The 14,985-nt window shown below is 40.1% G+C and overlaps 1 protein-coding gene across 3 annotated transcripts in view; it reads right to left on the bottom strand.

The window, feature by feature from the left end:
• The window catches only part of senp6a (SUMO specific peptidase 6a), a 76,632-nt gene that overhangs the window by 16,452 nt on the left and 45,195 nt on the right, over positions 1–14,985 (bottom strand). For all 3 annotated transcript variants that reach the window (XM_067416739.1, XM_067416740.1, XM_067416742.1), the window contains 5 exons: positions 13,487–13,627; positions 12,088–12,121; positions 5,824–6,012; positions 3,931–4,118; positions 2,804–3,033 (listed from right to left, as the gene is read on the bottom strand). In XM_067416739.1, the coding sequence (XP_067272840.1) occupies positions 2,804–3,033; positions 3,931–4,118; positions 5,824–6,012; positions 12,088–12,121; positions 13,487–13,627 (782 nt within the window). The remainder of the gene's footprint in view (positions 1–2,803; positions 3,034–3,930; positions 4,119–5,823; positions 6,013–12,087; positions 12,122–13,486; positions 13,628–14,985) is intronic.

The following is a 14,985-nucleotide window of genomic DNA, read 5'->3' as shown; positions in this document are numbered from 1 at the left end:
GCAGATGGAGCGAGCGTTGCAGGAGTAGCAATGGATGAAGTAAAAGTAAAGTTGGTGAGTGGAGTATATGAAATTGTTGACATCGAGTCTTTAAAGGCACAGCCTGTTTCATTGGCCCGTTCATGACACTAAAGCCCTGCATTTATGCCCGAGCCCGACGGGCCCCGACTTTTTTACGCCCTAGGGCCCCGGGCCAATTTTCACGTCATACCTAAAATGCGGGCCGGGCTTCGGGCCTTTTTTAGGCTTCTCCTTCGTTTTATATTTATTTTATTAATTAAAAGGAACAATGAGATGTTCTGCGCTGGTGGAAACAACACGACACCATAATAGCTAACGCGACTGTCAAGATATGGCTCGCACAGTGTTCAGAGCATAGGTTCAGAGTCCGCGCCAGCAGCAGCAGCACGCGTTTCTTGTGAGCGTGGCGTTTCTGCTGCGTGTCATCCGCGGGGCGTCTGCTGCTATTAATGTACAGGGAAGCCCTATACTTCATGTTAAATATAAATATATTGCCTATTGATACAGCAAAGACAACGTCGGCAGTAGCCGGCCCATACCATATCCGTGGTATTGACGGCAAAAGGCTACAGAATATTTCGTTCTGTATTGACAGGTTTAATATTTCAAAATCGATAATTATGTTGTTTTTTATTATTACAAATACAATTAGGCCTATATCTGCATTTATGTTAACCTACAGACTTTCAAACATGAAAATGTAATTTTTATTAATATGTATTCGTGTCAAAATGGCATATAAACATCTTTTCCTATTATATTTCGCCTGGAAACGCTTCCAACACGCTCGCGTGTCGCGTGAAAATAGGCGTATCTTCTATTTGAAGCATGCACGCGCTTTCCGCGCGGCTCGGACCAACGCAGGCAGTATCTGGTTGTTTAAACCACATGTATAAATTTTACTCCTGGCAAACGGTTAAAAAATAAACGTGTGAGAGCGTGTTATGTATATATTGTAGTCAGATAGATATAATGGTGCTGCAACACTCATCTTCAATAAAAATGAATGAGACTAAATGATCTTACCAGTGCGCTTAGGTCGCGCTCTCTTATATTGTGGTCTTTGAATTTGAAATGAGCTGCTGAATAAAATGCATCTAATCTTATGCTTTCGTGGCTGTAAACTCCGATAAATGAGCATATACCACGGGAATTGAAGATCGGATTTATATTCATTTTGCGTAGGTGTAAGGTATAAGACAACCTGCATGTTCTTTTTTTATTTTATTTGTTTAGCTCCGTTTGCGAGAGCCGCGAGCAGAATCAGCCTGCCTCAGCTCGTCAAAAATGCCTTTTACTGTGGTGGTAATAGTAGGCGAAATTATCTAACATTGTGATGCTTGAAGTGTTTTATATCTATGGATTTTATTATAGGCAAGACAAGTCAAGAGTTGATTTGAGAGACTAAATCGATTTAATATGCGGTTAACTCACTGTCGGCCGCTGGCCGCTTGGTCGTCACTTAAAAACAAAAAAACTTTAATTTAACAAACAAAAAAATGCTCTAAACATTTTTCTAAATTAACTTAATAAAGAAACGAAACGAAATATAACTAATTTGACATTAAAAACAAAACAGAACTATTTTAATGGCTGCTACAATGAAAAAAAAAAAAAAAAAAAAAAAAAAAACACGGGCTCCAGTCCGACTCGGGCCGAGAATTTTGATAAGGTGTCGGACACGGGCCGGGCTAGGGCCTAGATTTGAGGCCCGTGCAGGGCTCTACATGACACTGCTGATGTTGAGAGAATAATAAATAATAATAATAATAATAATAATAATAATAATAATAATAATAATAATAATAATAATAATAATATGTTTAATTTTTATAGCACCTTTCAGGAACCCTAGGTCGCTTTACATTGTAGTATAAAAACAATCAGCCTGTTCATTATAACAAATAAACAAGCAGGTGTCCAACAAACAACTCCAGATAGACAACAACAAAAGTTACACAATCAAAGTGAACAATTAACAGCAACTAGTCGTGTAGCAAAACATGAACAGGTGTAAGATCACTTTAAAGGCAGAGGCGGTGCGAGAGATCATTATTTACTGCCCAGAGAAAAAAGGTGAGTTTTAAGTTGGGATTTAAAGAACTATAGAGTCGGTGTGTTACAGATAGTCGAGGGCAGCTTGTTCCATAATGTAGGGCCAGTAACACTAAAAGCCCTACCTCCCATAGTAGTGCGTTTAAACTTTGGTACAACAAGCAGATTTTCATTGCTGGATCTGAGGGTCCGGGCAGGAACATATTGGTGAACTAACTCGGCAAGTTATAGTGGTGCACGGCCATGAATGGCTTTGTAGACTAAAACTAACAGTTTAAACTGGATGCGGCTGGCCACAGGAAGCCAGTGAAGTTGGTTGAGGATGGGTGTGATGTGGACAGATTTTTTATTAAATGTTAGTGCTCGGGCAGCAGAGTTTTGTATCATTTGGAGGCGATGTATCGTCTTTGTTGGTAAGCCAGTGTATAGGGCATTGCAATAGTAGTCAAGTCGCGAGGTTATGAAAGCGTGAATAGCGGTTTCACCATCATTAAAGTAGCGGGGTGTAAGATAAAAAAATAAAGCATTTTCATTGGAATGATTTTAGCGTGTGATTTATCGCGGGCACAGGTCGGGTAACGGGCCAAGTATTAACGGGTCTGGGCGGGTGGGGATTTAATTTAGATATTTTCACGGGTCACGGGTCGGATCTGGCGCTAAACCTTGCGGGTACGGGCGGGGGCGGGTCTCCAAAAATGGACCCGTGCAGGACTCTGACAGCTCTTACTTGATGATTGGACCAGTGAAGGTTGGCTGGAGCTCTGCCATCTCATCGTCCTCTTCACAGTACTCCAGGTGATGAGCAGGCATGCATGTTTGGAAACTCATCGCTACAGAAGGGATGGAGACTGTTGGGGCTGTACTTGCTGTTGCCACGGTAACCGTCACAACCGAAAGGGATGCTGAGGGTGGAGAAGATGAAGGTGTTGCTGATACAACAGGTCTCTCTTCTTTAACCTGAGGTGAAGGATAAACATTGGCATCTTTAACACATGGATGATTATAAGACATTTAAAGGGTTGGTTCACCCAAAAATGAAAATTAGATGTTTATCTGCTGACCCCCAGGGCATCCAGCATGTAGGTGTGTTTGTTTCTTCAGTAGAACACAAATGAAGATTTTTAACTCAACCGCTGCTGTGTGTCGGTCATATAATCATGTGAATGGGTAACAAGTCTATGAGAGAGAAACATACAAACAAAAAAAACATGCTTAGGCAACGTACACAAAAACCCTGCTGCTCCTGACGACACATTGATTTATTAAGACACAAACCGATCGGTTTCTGTGAGAAACACAACAGTATTTATGTTATTATTTTACCTCATGGTGAGGTCAAGCCCTCGTGATCATAGATATATAGCATGTAGATCCTCATTAGTGCCTGCACAGATCGGTCGAAAGAGGATCTACATGCTATATATCTATGATCGCGCCGGCTTGACCTCACCAGACGGAAGTCACAGCCGATGGGAAAACTATATTAGACTCGTCGGGATATGAGGTAAAATAATAACATAAATACTGTTGTGTTTCTCACAGAAACCGATCGGTGTGTGTCTTAATAAATCAATGTGTCGTCAGGAGCAGCAGGGTTTTTGTGCACGTTGCCTAAGCATGTTTTTTTTTGTTTGTATGTTTTGCTCTCATAGACTTGTTACCCATTCAACATGATTATATGACCGACACACAGCAGCGGTTGAGTTAAAAATCTTCATTTGTGTTCAACTGAAGAAACAAACACACCTACATGCTGGATGCCCTGGGGGTCAGCAGATAAACATCACGCTCGTTTTTGGGTGAACTTACCCTTTAAGTCAGAATAACTATGAATGAGCACAACATAAAAATCACCTTTTCTTTCTTTTTGGAGGCTTTATTGTATTCAACCAGTCTAACGTTGGCCTCCTCGAAGTTGATCTTCTTGGGGAAATCCGGCAGTTTGTTGATTCGACCGATTTCAGCAAGTATATCCTCCAGAATCATTTGTTCTTGCATCGTGGGGCCACTCTCGAAAATCAAAACAATAAACTTCTCGTCGTCTGGAGAGCATCGGAAGGAACAAGAAAGGCAAATTAAAGAGAAAAGATTTAGTCCAAATGTAAGAAAGAAAATTTTGTGGGAGCTATAATGCCATTTTTCAAGATGTAAGTCTCTGGTGTCCCCAGATTTTGAGTTTCAGCTCAAAATACCCCACAGATAATTATTATAGCTCATCAAATTTGCCCCTAATATGTGTTAGCACAGATTTTGTCCCTTTAAAGGCAAATGAGCTGCTTACAACACCAGCTTCAGGTGCTCTGGCAACAACAAAACTGGACAATCTCACGCAGCCAAAATATTGGCAGATTTGGACACTGATGGAAAGACTCAGGAAGCAATTACAACTTTTAGAATGCAACTATAGTTGTACTGCATTTAAGATGATTCAACTCAAGTTAAAGGGTTCAAGTTAAAGGTTTCCATCCTAGATGTATATGACAGGCGAATTCAGGCGAATACAATCATAGTTATATTAATAAATGCCCTGATCTTCCAAGCTTTTTAATGGCAGTGACTTGGGCCATTTCTGAAGTCCATGAAAGTGTCTCTGTCTATCATAAAAGTGCATCTGTCTATCATAAAAGTGCATCTATCCATCATAAAAGTGCATCCGTCCATCATAAAAGTGTATCTGTCCATCATAAAAGTGCATCTATCCATCATAAAAGTGCATCCGTCCATCATAAAAGTGCATCTATCCATCATAAAAGTGTATCTGTCCATCATAAAAGTGCATCCATCCATCATAAAAGTGTATCTGTCCATCATAAAAGTGCATCTATCCATCATAAAAGTGTATCTGTCCATCATAAAAGTGCTAAAGGCCTTCTGAAGCAAAGTGGTGCATTTGTGTTACCCTTTTAGTGCAAGTCGACTTGAGTACCGCTGACCGCCGGAAGCTAGTTATTTTAGTCTATAAAGTTTTAAATATGGATATTTTTGAGCAGGACATTCAATAATATAACTCTGATTGCATTCGTCTAAAAGAAGAATGTCATATACAGGATGACTTAAGGGTGAATAAATCATGGGGTAATTTTCATTTTTGGGTGAACTATCCATCCCTTTAATCTAAAAATCTTTCAGAAACAACTTTTTGTGCAAATCCAGCGTCAAACTGACCCTCATTTGTGAAGCAGTTTGGGTCATACTGTAGTTTGCAGTGTGTGTGAAGTTTGAAGTGTAAATTGGCTTTTAGTCTATTGCTACATCTACAAGAAATGCTGCAAGAACTAACTTTTAATTTGTTAAAGGAACTGTATGTAAGAAATGTATTTCAACGAATCATAAAATGGCCCTGATATATTAAGAAATCATGTTTATTTCAAAAACTTATGTACACATTAGTCCAGTAGTCCGGCAACAATATCGTTATTTAAAAGTTGTTTTTGCAGCCCTCAACTAATGTCGATGTTGACGTGTTTTGGCCTGAAGCTCCGCTCTCCACGTATCGACCAATCATGAAGTCAGCAGTGTTTTGGGTTGCCAGATATGCTGTAGTTACCACAGCTGCAGATCTACAAACGTTCTGCTGATCCTGCAGCCAATCTGGCAACCTCGAGTCAGGGGGAGGGGGAGACACCGCTCTACAGGCATTCGGAAGTGATTGCAGTACCAGTTTTGGCCACAATCTTACACACACTTCCTTTAAGGAAATGCTTCCGGAGTTATGCTTGTTTGATGTGATTTAGCTCTGACACTCACTGTTGCCGTTGCAGTCGTACCAAACTCCTTCATTGTCCTGAGACATGTGCAGCTCAGTCCGTAAACGCTGACACTCCTCATCGCTGGTCTGCAGGAACAGAACCGGCAGCTTCCTCACATTACACCATTCACATCGGGTCAGCTCCGACGACTTCAAATAAACGCTCTCCAACACGTCCACCTCAGGACCTGCACAGCAAAGAAATGACAGATGAGACGGGAACAAACACAGAGTCTGTTATTGTACACATTAGGGGTGTTCAATTCCAGGTTTTTTGGCGTCGACTCCTTTACTTAACATCAAAAAAGGGTTAGAAATTTAGCCTGCCTGACAAGCCAGACCCACATCAAGATGTTTGGTCTGAAAACTCACCATTGAGAGCTCAATCCGAGGGCCGGATAAACGGTTGTCTTAAACTCCCTCTGCACGCGATAGGATAGCGCTACAACCAACCAGAGCAACGAAGGTGAAGCAGAGCTCGCTGATAGATTAAACATTCGCCGTATCCGGTCAGCAAAACCCTGAACACATCTTCCCTTTTTAAGAATGACTTCAGTGCCGTTCTTTGTTCTTTTCTCAGAGAAAAGCTTAACTCCAAGTCTTCCAGAGTCACGGTCAGAGCTGATTCAAAAGACTGCCGCCGTTCGCCAGTTTCTGTGTTTACTAGAAGCACGCAAACGCAACTCGGCCGTCGTCATTATGGCCCCGCCCACCGACTCTATACACGATGTGATTGGCCCGCCCAGAGTTTGGCGTTTACAGCTCAGACATGTATTGAGAGATGCTAGACGACACTCACGGCAGATTAGATTTGCTGCCGCTAGGGTGCGTCTAGATTTCTAGGCTATTAGAAATCAGATAAAATTGCAGTTGTTACACACTTACCAAATTATTTCCCCCGACACAAAGTCTTAAAATCCTCTTATTAAAACACACACTTTTAGTGTGGCCATCCAAATTAGTCCAATTTAGGGATGACTTGAGTGGCTATCAACGTTTCTACATATGTTGCCAATACATAATTTTACATAGGAAAAGTCACGAAGGAGTGATGGCGCTAAATGCACGATCATCGTCTTAAAAAGTGAGTTAAAGGGGTACTTCAGCGCTGGGAAGATTAATCTATTTAAACTGGGTCATTAATGTAGTAGAAATGTGAAATTATTTTCTTTGAATTTGGTGCCTTCTAGACTGAGAAAAGAGAAAATGTATTTTTGTCTCATGGGGATGAAAGACAACAATTCCCAGAATGCTTCACTGCCCTGCAAGGCCATTCCCAAAGCCACCGCTACTGGATTACTGTGACTGAGTTAGAGAACAGACACTACAATTAAATACTGAACGTGTGTGTTCAATATAATGATCGAGTCGCCGCGCGAGTGTCACAGCCCTGAGCACTAACTGCAGGAGTCAGATTACATTTAACGTCATGAGTGAGCTCTCGTGATGAGAGCTGAGGTGATCGCGACCACATTCGCGGCATACATTCACAGCGCGTGTTCAGTCTGGCGCATTTTAGTTCATGTCTTTGAAAGCTTAACTTTCAAAGAAAAATGTTGAGAAGTTAAAACACTTAAATTGCTCAGCATAGCTCCGTTTCCATGAATGCCTGCAGCTGAGCTGAGCTGCGAGTGCAATCTCATCACCCATGTAGAGACCTGCGCGCGATTTTTCTGTCCCGCTCCCGCAGAAATATATATTATTTTGTCCCGCTCCCGCCCGCAAACAATCAAGATCGTCCCGCTCCCGCCCGCAAAATCCCACCGGTAAACGTAGAAGTATTTTATTTAATACATCGCATATTCTGCCTGCTACTGTTATTTTTTCACTTGCTCCCATGTTGAATATACAGTATTGTTCAAAATAATAGCAGTACAATGTGACTAACCAGAATAATCAAGGTTTTTAGTATATTTTTTTATTGCTACGTGGCAAACAAGTTACCAGTAGGTTCAGTAGATTCTCAGAAAACAAATGAGACCCAGCATTGATGATATGCACGCTCTTAAGGCTGTGCAATTGGGCAATTAGTTGAATTAGTTGAAAGGGGTGTGTTCAAAAAAATAGCAGTGTGGCATTCAATCACTGAGGTCATCAATTTTGTGAAGAAACAGGTGTGAATCAGGTGGCCCCTATTTAAGGATGAAGCCAACACTTGTTGAACATGCATTTGAAAGCTGAGGAAAATGGGTCGTTCAAGACATTGTTCAGAAGAACAGCGTACTTTGATTAAAAAGTTGATTAGAGAGGGGAAAACCTATAAAGAGGTGCAAAAAATGATAGGCTGTTCAGCTAAAGTGATCTCCAATGCCTTAAAATGGAGAGCAAAACCAGAGAGACGTGGAAGAAAACGGAAGACAACCATCAAAATGGATAGAAGAATAACCAGAATGGCAAAGGCTCAGCCAATGATCACCTCCAGGATGATCAAAGACAGTCTGGAGTTACCTGTAAGTACTGTGACAGTTAGAAGACGTCTGTGTGAAGCTAATCTATTTTCAAGAATCCCCCGCAAAGTCCCTCTGTTAAAAAAAAGGCATGTGCAGAAGAGGTTACAATTTGCCAAAGAACACATCAACTGGCCTAAAGAGAAATGGAGGAACATTTTGTGGACTGATGAGAGTAAAATTGTTCTTTTTGGGTCCAAGGGCCACAGGCAGTTTGTGAGACGACCCCCAAACTCTGAATTCAAGCCACAGTACACAGTGAAGACAGTGAAGCATGGAGGTGCAAGCATCATGATATGGGCATGTTTCTCCTACTATGGTGTTGGGCCTATTTATCGCATACCAGGGATCATGGATCAGTTTGCATATGTTAAAATACTTGAAGAGGTCATGTTGCCCTATGCTGAAGAGGACATGCCCTTGAAACGGTTGTTTCAACAAGACAATGACCCAAAACACACTAGTAAACGGGCAAAGTCTTGGTTCCAAACCAACAAAATTAATGTTATGGAGTGGCCAGCCCAATCTCCAGACCTTAATCCAATTGAGAACTTGTGGGGTGATATCAAAAATGCTGTTTCTGAAACCAAGAAATGTGAATGAATTGTGGAATGTTGTTAAAGAATCATGGAGTGGAATAACAGCTGAGAGGTGCCACAAGTTGGTTGACTCCATGCCACACAGATGTCAAGCAGTTTTAAAAAACTGTGGTCATACAACTAAATATTAGTTTAGTGATTCACAGGATTGCTAAATCCCAGAAGAAAAAAAATGTTTGTACAAAATAGTTTTGAGTTTGTACAGTCAAAGGTAGACACTGCTATTTTTTTGAACACACCCCTTTCAACTAATTGCCCAATTGCACAGCCTTAAGAGCGTGCATATCATGAATGCTGGGTCTTGTTTGTTTTCTAAAAATCTACTGAACCTACTGGTAACTTGTTTGCCACGTAGCAATAAAAAATATACTAAAAACCTTGATTATTCTGGTTAGTCACATTGTACTGCTATTATTTTGAACAATACTGTATATATGGAATATAAACAATTTTTTTCGTTACGTTTAATTAAATGGATGAACACGAACAAAGGAACTTAGGACATAGAGATACAGTAAAAAAAGAAATAAGAAAAAAAAAAAAAACTATAATAGGCTATAGCCTAATAAATGATATAATAATAAACCGGATTTATTTCATGTTCAAAGGAAAAGTATATTGCTTTCTTTGCTTTTAGCAATTCCTTCAAACATTAAACAAAAAAAAAATATATATATATTTATCCTTATTCCTCAAACTAAATCGCTGAAGTAACCCTTCAAAGATATTATACATAAAATAATGCACACTTATTGATGCAAGTTTTTTTTAATGATTTATGGTTAGTTTAATGAACACAATTAGGTTCAATGGGAAACCAAATCTATATTTATTGCATTAATATATACAATCAATTAAACTAGAGCTAGCATCAATAAGTGTGCATTATTTTATGTATAGTATCTTTAACTCACCTTTTAAGCAGAGGTGGTAAAAGTACTCAAAAGTTATACTCAAGTGAAAGTATACATACCTAAATAAAAAAATACTCCAGTAAAAGTAGAAAGTCCTCCATTCAAACATCACTTGAGTAAAAGTACAAAAGTATCAGATTTAAAGCGTACTCAAGTACCGAAAGTAAAAAGTAAATATTCAAATTAACTGTTAATATCAATAATTAAGCTGATAAAATCTTTTGGGACTGATATGCAATGCTTTAATTGAACAAATGATAAGATTAGATACTGCAATTAAGAATTTGTTAGATTTGCAATTAATAGGAGACAATGAAGCACCTTAACGCAGTATAGGGGTTAAACTTAAAATAGACATGTTCCATAACATTAGCTCCATAAAACAGATGAGATACTATTAACTAATTCAAAATTAATTCAAAAGCCATAACCACAATGACATATTACGTAACAATTAGTTAATAGTCATGTGCCTCAACAAGTAAAGTCATACTATAATTTTGCCAATTGTTATGATTAATGATTAATTAATTAAACACAACTGAGAGTCGGAATGCATGTCTTTGAATACATGAATTTACATCATTAGTTAATGTAATATGTTATTAGGGAATTAATGATGCCATATTTAATTAATAGCAATTCATATATTACTTAATCTATTAATCATATAGAATGTTCATTAGTTGCTGATGCAGTAATCATTAATAAATGGTTTAGTTCTTCATTAGTAAAACATTAACTCATGATTATCTGTGCATTAGTTAGGCATGAATTATAATAGTGCACCTGTATTGTAAAATGTTACTGATGTTTTCATAGTATAGTGTGCTGCAAAATAAAAAAGTTGGGGAAACACTGAGCTAACGTTAGTGTGGCAAACCTGACTTGTCAGCTTTTCCAAGTTTATAACCGACTGGATCATCCATGAATGACCAGACCGGTTTGGAAATCAAGTGTAATAAATACTTAATACTTGGAGCGGGCATGGGGAAATGTATTGGAGTAAAAAGTAAACTTTGCCTTGTATATTGTAGTGGAGTAAGAGTAAAAGTAGATGCAAATAAAATATACTCAAGTAAAGTACAGATCCCCGAAAAAAATACTTAAGTAAAGTATCAAAGTATTTTTACTTGATTACTTACCACCCCTGCTTTTAAGACGATGATCGTGCGTATAATTACAAAGTCGCTGGTATTGTTTCCTACTTCTAAAGCAAGCACTCAAATAAATAAGTGATACAAACCCTGCGTCCCAATTCGCATACTATCCATCCTAAATAGTATTCGAAATAAGAATTAGTATGTCCCAAATCGTAGTATGTTGAAAAGAGTACGCCAAAGATACCCGGATTGTTTATTATTTCCGGTCCGAATTTGAAGTGCGGATCGATGCGCACTAACGGCTGATATTACCCACAACCCATTGGGAGTTGGACGAGGATTCGATTAGAACTACAAACGTGGATAAAAAGCGTTAAAAAACTACAAACATGGCGGATGTGCGAGTCCGACGGTTAAGTAGAGAAGTTTAGATAAAGGGGTTTGAGTGACCAATTATCAGTATTTAACCTGACGAAAATATATTTATTCAGTGTTGTCCACATTATATTTCACCTGCAGCAGCATTGAGGACTTTAGTAATGACACGTTTGGCCATTAACTTTTAAATGCTTCATTATATTTAAACTGCAAACACACTAGGAGAGTCTCTGCATTAAAGACACACACATGGCAGATCAATGAGCGAGTGTGTGTGTGTGTGTGTGTGTGTGTGTGCGGCTACATTTCTCTCCGATACGGCAGGAGATTAAACCGAATGTGGAGGATTTGAACTGTGTGATGATTGACAGGGCAGTTTAAACGGTTATGGGATGCTCGTAACTAATCAACAGAGTCCGTTAAAGATGATGAAGTAGTCCCAAAGCTTGCATACTCTTCTACTACACACTCAAAAGTACTTTTTCTTCACAAAAACAGTACATACTTTTAGGACGTAGTATAAGTAGGCGAATTAAGCAAGTTTCTGCGACAGCTCTCTGTATATCTCGATCTTTTAGCTACGTCAGTGTTTTACCTCGCGACTTGCTTCATTTCATTCATTCTTTGCTTATAGTGCACTCAACTGCCATGCACTTTAGATGAGAGATTCAGTAAACAAGAGCGATTTCGGACACAGCAACAGAGTCGACACCGAGAGTTGCTCTTTTGGAGACGACTCCCCATCACTAGTACACACTGCACACTGGTGACCTTCGACAACAACATACATTTCTTTCTACTTGTTTTTCAAAGCTGTCTTACCCTCTGTCTCCAGCTGGATGTAATCCACTGTAAACTAAAAGAAGGAAGAATAAAAACAGTAATTAAAAGACAGAATTGTCATTTTTCAGGTGAACTATGCCTTTCAGTAAAAACAACACACACACACCTTAAACTACATTCAGGTTTGAGGTTGACTGATACACTAGTTTTACACTTCTATCACAAACTATTCATGTTTTTCTGATAACTGACATCATCAATTATTGCACATCAGGAAAAAAAAAAAGAATGGCGATTGTTTCTGGTGTTGTTCAAGAACCATTAAAGGAGCACGCCGAGTTTTTGGGACTTCAGCTTATTTACCATATCCTCCAGGATTAGATAAGTCCATACACACCATTTTCATCTCTGAACATGCCATATTTCTGTCAGACGCACCCAGCGCTAGCCTAGCTTAGCACAAAGACTGGAGGTAAATGGCTCCATCTAGCCGACTGCTCAATAAGTGACAAAATAACGTGAAAAATAGCCTGAAAATAGTCCCAGCACGTTCTCTGTGCAAGCAGGTTGTCACAATGAATGTTTAATTTAACTTACCTCACACACACACACACACACACAATCGCGCATGACAGTCGCGTTTCCACCACTGCTGTCTTATATGAATGCATGAATGAACAAACTTAATCTCCAGAGCCGCTCTGAGAGTCACTTCATCAGCATTTTACCGTTTCATTTGAGAAAAACTATCGTTATAAACTCACAGAAACTCAAAAGTATTCACGGCAACCCGTCAAAATAAAAGTCTGGTTTAACTTGAGAAAAATATTAGTGTTGTACAGTAGAGTTTATATACATATCAGTGTAATAATAATAATAATAATAATACTATAATAATTATAAAAACTACAAATGCTATTCCATGTTTTGATTTGAAGACAAGTTTAATTAAGTTAAAAGATAAACCAGATTTGATTACCAGAAAATACACAAAACAGAATTTGTGGGAAATCTTTTCTTAAAAATGCAAAGGAAAAAATAAATATGGTTGTTTTATGAATTCAATTAATTAAGTAGCTAGTAGCCTACAATTTACTGGTTAATATTACAGTGAACAAACATCACAGACAATGGCAGACAGAGGCAGCTCGGGCATAATGTCAATAACACGTCTATAAATGACTTACAGTTTCTTTACAGTTATTACTGTTGACAGCCCCTAGAGTACCGGAAAAAAGGTACCGTTACCAGTTAAAATGTGAACAGTACCCAGCCCTACATATTGGTCTAGAAAATTAAGCTAAAGTCCCAAAAAGTCGCCATGTTCCTTTAACAGAACTGAACGTCAAAGAAGATCATTCAATTTGAGTGTTTAAAACAAATATAATCTCATTTCTCAACCCTGCATGCGATCTGAAACCGGTTAAAGTGATCTGACCACGACAGGTTTGGTGACCATCCGGCGTAGTGTGCCGATCCGTACGCTCCGGCACTCCAGAATAATGCTGCTCAACATCTGCACCGGCTCCACTTTCTTCTTCTTAGACGGAGACGGATCTTCACACACAGCATTCCCAAACTGCAACAGAAAAACACCAATAAACAAAAAACACTCACACCCGTTTGTTTTTGTGAAATGTGAGATATTCCATAGGCGGATGAAAGTACACGTATCCCCTTACACTGCCCCTACCCCTAAACCTACCCATCACACACACAGCCCCTAACCTACCCATCACACACAGCCCCTAAACCTACCCATCACACACACAGCCCCTAAACCTACCCATCACACACAGCCCCTAACCTACCCATCACACACACAGCCCCTAAACCTACCCATCACACACACAGCCCCTAACCTACCCATCACATACACAGCCCCTAACCTACCCATCACACACACAGCCCCTAAACCTACCCATCACACACACAGCCCCTAAACCTACCCATCACACACACAGCCCCTAAACCTACCCATCACACACACAGCCCCTAAACTTACCCATCACACACAGCCCCTAACCTACCCATCACATACACAGCCCCTAACCTACCCATCACATAAACAGCCCCTAACCTACTCATCACATACACAGCCCCTAACCTACTCATCACATACACAGCCCCTAACCTACCCATCACATACACAGCCCCTAACCTACCCATCACATACACAGCCCCTAACCTACCCATCACATACACAGCCCCTAACCTACCCATCACATACACAGCCCCTAACCTACCCATCACATACACAGCCCCTAACCTACCCATCACATACACAGCCCCTAACCTACCCATCACATACACAGCCCCTAACCTACCCATCACATACACAGCCCCTAACCTACCCATCACATACACAGCCCCTAACCTACCCATCACATACACAGCCCCTAACCTACCCATCACACACACAGCCCCTAAACCTACCCATCACACACAGCCCCTAACCTACCCATCACATACACAGCCCCTAACCTACCCATCACACACACAGCCCCTAACCTACCCATCACATACACAGCCCCTAACCTACCCATCACATACACAGCCCCTAACCTACCCATCACATAAACAGCCCCTAACCTACCCATCACATACACAGCCCCTAACCTACCCATCACATAAACAGCCCCTAACCTACCCATCACATACACAGCCCCTAATCTACCCATCACATACACAGCCCCTAACCTACCCATCACACACACAGCCCCTAACCTACCCATCACATACACAGCCCCTAACCTACCCATCACATACACAGCCCCTAACCTACCCATCACACACACAGCCCCTAAACCTACCCATCACACACAGCCCCTAACCTACCCATCACAGACACAGCCCCTAACCTACCCATCACATACACAGCCCCTAACCTACCCATCACATACACAGCCCCTAACCTACCCATCACACACACAGCCC

This window comes from Pseudorasbora parva, chromosome 15 (assembly GCF_024679245.1).
Source record: "Pseudorasbora parva isolate DD20220531a chromosome 15, ASM2467924v1, whole genome shotgun sequence".
Lineage (NCBI taxonomy): Eukaryota > Metazoa > Chordata > Actinopteri > Cypriniformes > Gobionidae > Pseudorasbora > Pseudorasbora parva.
This window is presented reverse-complemented; position numbering and strand designations above follow the sequence as displayed.